The 3,605-nt window shown below is 48.3% G+C and overlaps 1 protein-coding gene and 1 non-coding gene across 2 annotated transcripts; one reads left to right on the forward strand and one right to left on the reverse strand.

Moving 5' to 3' along the window:
• Positions 1–265: 265 nt before the first annotated feature.
• Positions 266–2,529, reverse strand: LOC102711669 (GDSL esterase/lipase At1g33811-like). Its single transcript, XM_040529771.1, has 2 exons — positions 2,152–2,529; positions 266–1,346 (listed from the first exon to the last, which is right to left on the reverse strand). The coding sequence occupies exons 1-2, from the start codon at positions 2,527–2,529 to the stop codon at positions 486–488; spliced, it is 1,239 nt and encodes a 412-aa protein (XP_040385705.1). The 3' UTR covers positions 266–485.
• Positions 2,530–2,807: 278 nt separating this feature from the next.
• On the forward strand, positions 2,808–2,881 carry TRNAI-UAU. Its single transcript has one exon. It is a non-coding gene; the product is annotated as a tRNA-Ile (tRNA).
• The last annotated feature ends 724 nt before the right edge of the window (positions 2,882–3,605 follow it).

Genomic DNA, 3,605 nt, shown 5'->3' on the forward strand with positions numbered 1-3,605 from the left:
CTTTCGACACCTAAATAAAGCATTAAACATAGATGAACTAAAAAACTAATTACGCAGTTACGGAAAAAATCTTGAGATGAATCTTTTGAGCCAATTAGTATATGATTAGCCATAAGTGATACAGTAACCAACATGTACTAATGATGGATTAATTAGGCTCAAAAAATTTGTCTCTCGGTTTCTAGGCTAGCCGTGAAATTCGTTTTTTCATTCGTGTCCGGAAACCCTTTCCGACATCCGGTCAAACGTTCGATGTGACCCCTTTAGTAAAAATATTTGCCAACTAAACGACCCCTAAATACAGGAAATCATATAATATGGTACGGAGGCATACAAGATTATTATTATTTCCGACACATACGCTCGGTGATCTTGCGAGTGGAATTTCGCTAGGAAATGCGTTATTGGGATTCATCGGATATAGCTGCTATCTCTCATGTGACAGATTTTTGAGTTTTTTTTAAACTTAAATTGGGATTGGATTTTCAAATGGCGGCGAGCTGGCGGATGTTGATGGGGTAGGCGTCGGCGGCGGAGGTGGAGTTGAAGGCCATGGCGGCGTAGATCCGGTTGGCCGCCTCCGTCGGGTGGAAGGCGTCCCAGAAGACGTACTTGCTCCGGTCGTCGCACGGCTGCTGCATCGGCAGGCACGTGATCTGCCCGTTGTTCCGCCCCACGCCGCAGCACCCGCGGTCCAGAACCGTGAACCCGTGCGCCGCCGCGCCGGCCACCAGCGCCCTCCCCGCCCTGACGGTGTCGAGGAAGACGAACGTCGACCCGGGAAGCTTCTGCCCCCGGTTGAACCGCTTCACCATCGCCAGCAGCCCCCTGTTGTAGATCGCGATCGCGCTGTTGATCTCGTCGTTGCACACGCCGCCGGTGCGGCTACTGCTCATGCTCGCGTTCGCCGGTGCTCCCCCGCCGCCGCCGATCGTTAGGCCGACGCCGCCGAGGGAAATGCTGACGCCGGTGCCAGCTGTAGCAGGCGGGGCAGTGCCACTGCCGCCGCCGCCGCCTTGCTGGGTGTTGATCCTGGCGAGCTCGTAGGGGATGCAGCCGATCTCGCCGACGCCGGCGACGGCGAACTTGCGGGCGCCGAGGGCGTGGAGCGCGGCGAGCTGGCGAGAGTACTCCTGCAGGAGGTCGGCGGCGTAGGCGTCCGGGTCGTAGGACTGCGCGGTGGTGTAGTAGTTGGGCATGAAGTAGTTGTTGAGGTAGTCGTTGCTGCCCATGCCCACGTAGAAGATGCACCGGCCGAGGCGCTCCGGTGAGCTCGCGTTCGGCCCCATCTGCCGCACCGCCGCCTTGAAGTGCTCCACCTGCTCCGACAGCGGGTAGTGCCGCCCCTGCATACGTATGTGCACGCATACTCAGACAGTGTTAACAATTTTGGGAACTGTGAAAAATTTCGGGGGACAGGCAACAGCCAAAATCTAGGAAATTTTGAAATATTCCGGTCCAATTTTCTCTTTTCAAAATTTGAAGAAACTTTGACATATTTTCAATATTTTTCTCTAAATTCAAAAGGTTTAAAGTTTTGGTCAGAATTATTTCGTGCAGAGGTACTGAAATTCCTAAAATTTTAGAAAATTTAAAACGAAATTTACATATCCAGAGGAGCATTCAATGCTGCCGAAATCACAAACATTTTCGGATCCATTAAACTGAAATTTCTAAAAATTTGTGACAAAAATTAGAAAATTTAGCACAGTTTACGTAATTTAAAAATATATAATTTTTTTAGCTGAAAAAACCTACTATAGGACCCCAACTTTTAGGGGTCATTGCTAGCTAGCTGCTAGTGCTAAATAATTCGGACTGAAAAATTTTGGGTCTATGAGTACCCATGAAAAATAGTCCTGCAGTTGTAAGAAATTAATTTAGCAAGATTAGTTTAAATTCAGCCAACATTTTTTGATATATTAATTTTCTTGCCACATTATTCCAATATTTTTCTATTTCCGTCAACTTTAGTTGAAATTTCCTTTTAGTTCCCTAAAATTGTCTGATTTTTTTAGAGAGAAATCAATACTATCTTTTTTAAGGCAATTAATTATTCCTCAAAATATTTTTGATTTCCCTAACATTGATCCGTGTAATGAGCTAAGGTATACATGATCGTCATATATACACGTGTCCCGACGTGCTTACCAGGTTGTTGCCCGTCTCCGACCTGATCCCGGCGGCCCCGGAGGCGAAGTTGAGCCCCCTGGCTAAGTCGCTCGGCTGCGCGGCGGCGTACGCCGGGATGAGCGGCGGGCGGAAGCCGAGCATGTCGGCCAGCATGTCGACGACGGTGAGGCCGTTGGTGAAGCGCCCCGGCGGCCCGCCGGAGAAGTCGACCCCGTACGGCCTGTAGTTGGCCCGGGCCAGGCTGAGCAGGTTGTTGTTGTTGCCGTTGTCCACCAGCGAGTCGCCGAAGATGTACATGCACGGCACCAGCTGCTGTGCCGCCGCCGCCGCCGCCGCCATCGCCGCCACGGCGAGTACGAGGACGAGAGCTGATGACGATCTAGCTGTGCTTTGCATGGCGTCCGGTGGATGCGATGCGATAGCGACGGAATATCAATCGATCGGCAGATGATCAGTGTGCATGTATATATAACGGACACACTGGTTAATAATGTGTTTGCTTTAAATTAGCTTGGTGACGGGCGAGGGTAGGTTTGAAGATGATCCGTCGTCGTGCATGCAGCTCGTGAAATGTTAATGAACCGAGATCACAAGAAAATGCCAACAAATTTACACGATAGTTGGAGGCAGACACAACTTTTAGGACAGAGATAATTCACTGCAGCTCCCAGCCTGGTCCCGTAGCTCAGTTGGTTAGAGCGTTGGTCTTATGAGCCGAAGGTCGCGGGTTCGAGCCCCGCCGGGACCATCGTATCTGCTGAAGTTGCAAGTTAAATCACTTCATTTGAACAATTTTATCGACTTCACTTCATTTCTGTGACCGGTAAGTTTTTGTGCGGAAAGCATTCGACCGATGAGGATCCACGTGACTGCCATGATGATGATGATGAGCAGCACCGCCGTGGATCTACCTCTCTCCTTCTTTTGCCTTTTTGCTGCTGAATCCGACAGAATCTGCGCCTCTGATCCAGTGCTGCACGCACAAATGGAAGGGAAATATGCAGATCGATCTCCTCGCTACTGACAAGAGGCGCCCTCGATCCACCACGATGAACTGCTCCACCGTCGCGCCGTCGTACAAGAGTAGAACCTCAGCACTCACCATGTCGCTCCACTGATCCCCACGGCCCAGCCGCCTCAGCTAATACATGGGTTTGGCCCACCAGTAATTCGTTATTAATTCTAGTTTTATTAGATGATTTTTAAAATACTCACTCTGTCCTAAATGTTAGACGTCATTGACTTTTTTATATACATTTGATCATTATTTAAATTTTTTTGCAATGCTGTATATCTGCATAAAAGTATACTTAACAATAAATGAAATGATATAAAAATAATTAATAATTATATATAATTTTCAAATAAGACGAATGGTCAAACGTGTATAAAAAAGTCAACGGCGTCAAACATTTAGGGACGGAGGTAGTAAAAGTTAATTACTTCAGCTAGTTAAATTAGAATCGGTTATA

The sequence above is a fragment of the Oryza brachyantha genome, chromosome 12, assembly GCF_000231095.2.
Source record: "Oryza brachyantha chromosome 12, ObraRS2, whole genome shotgun sequence".
Classification (NCBI taxonomy): domain Eukaryota; kingdom Viridiplantae; phylum Streptophyta; class Magnoliopsida; order Poales; family Poaceae; genus Oryza; species Oryza brachyantha.

Excerpts from the sequence above, each read along its gene's own strand:
- LOC102711669 (XM_040529771.1), bottom strand. The coding sequence starts at position 2,529 with ATGCAAAGCACAGCTAGATCGTCATCAGCTCTCGTCCTCGTACTCGCC. Across the intron at positions 1,347-2,151 it reads CGGAGACGGGCAACAACCTG|GGGCGGCACTACCCGCTGTC; the intron begins GTAAGCACGTCG and ends ATACGTATGCAG.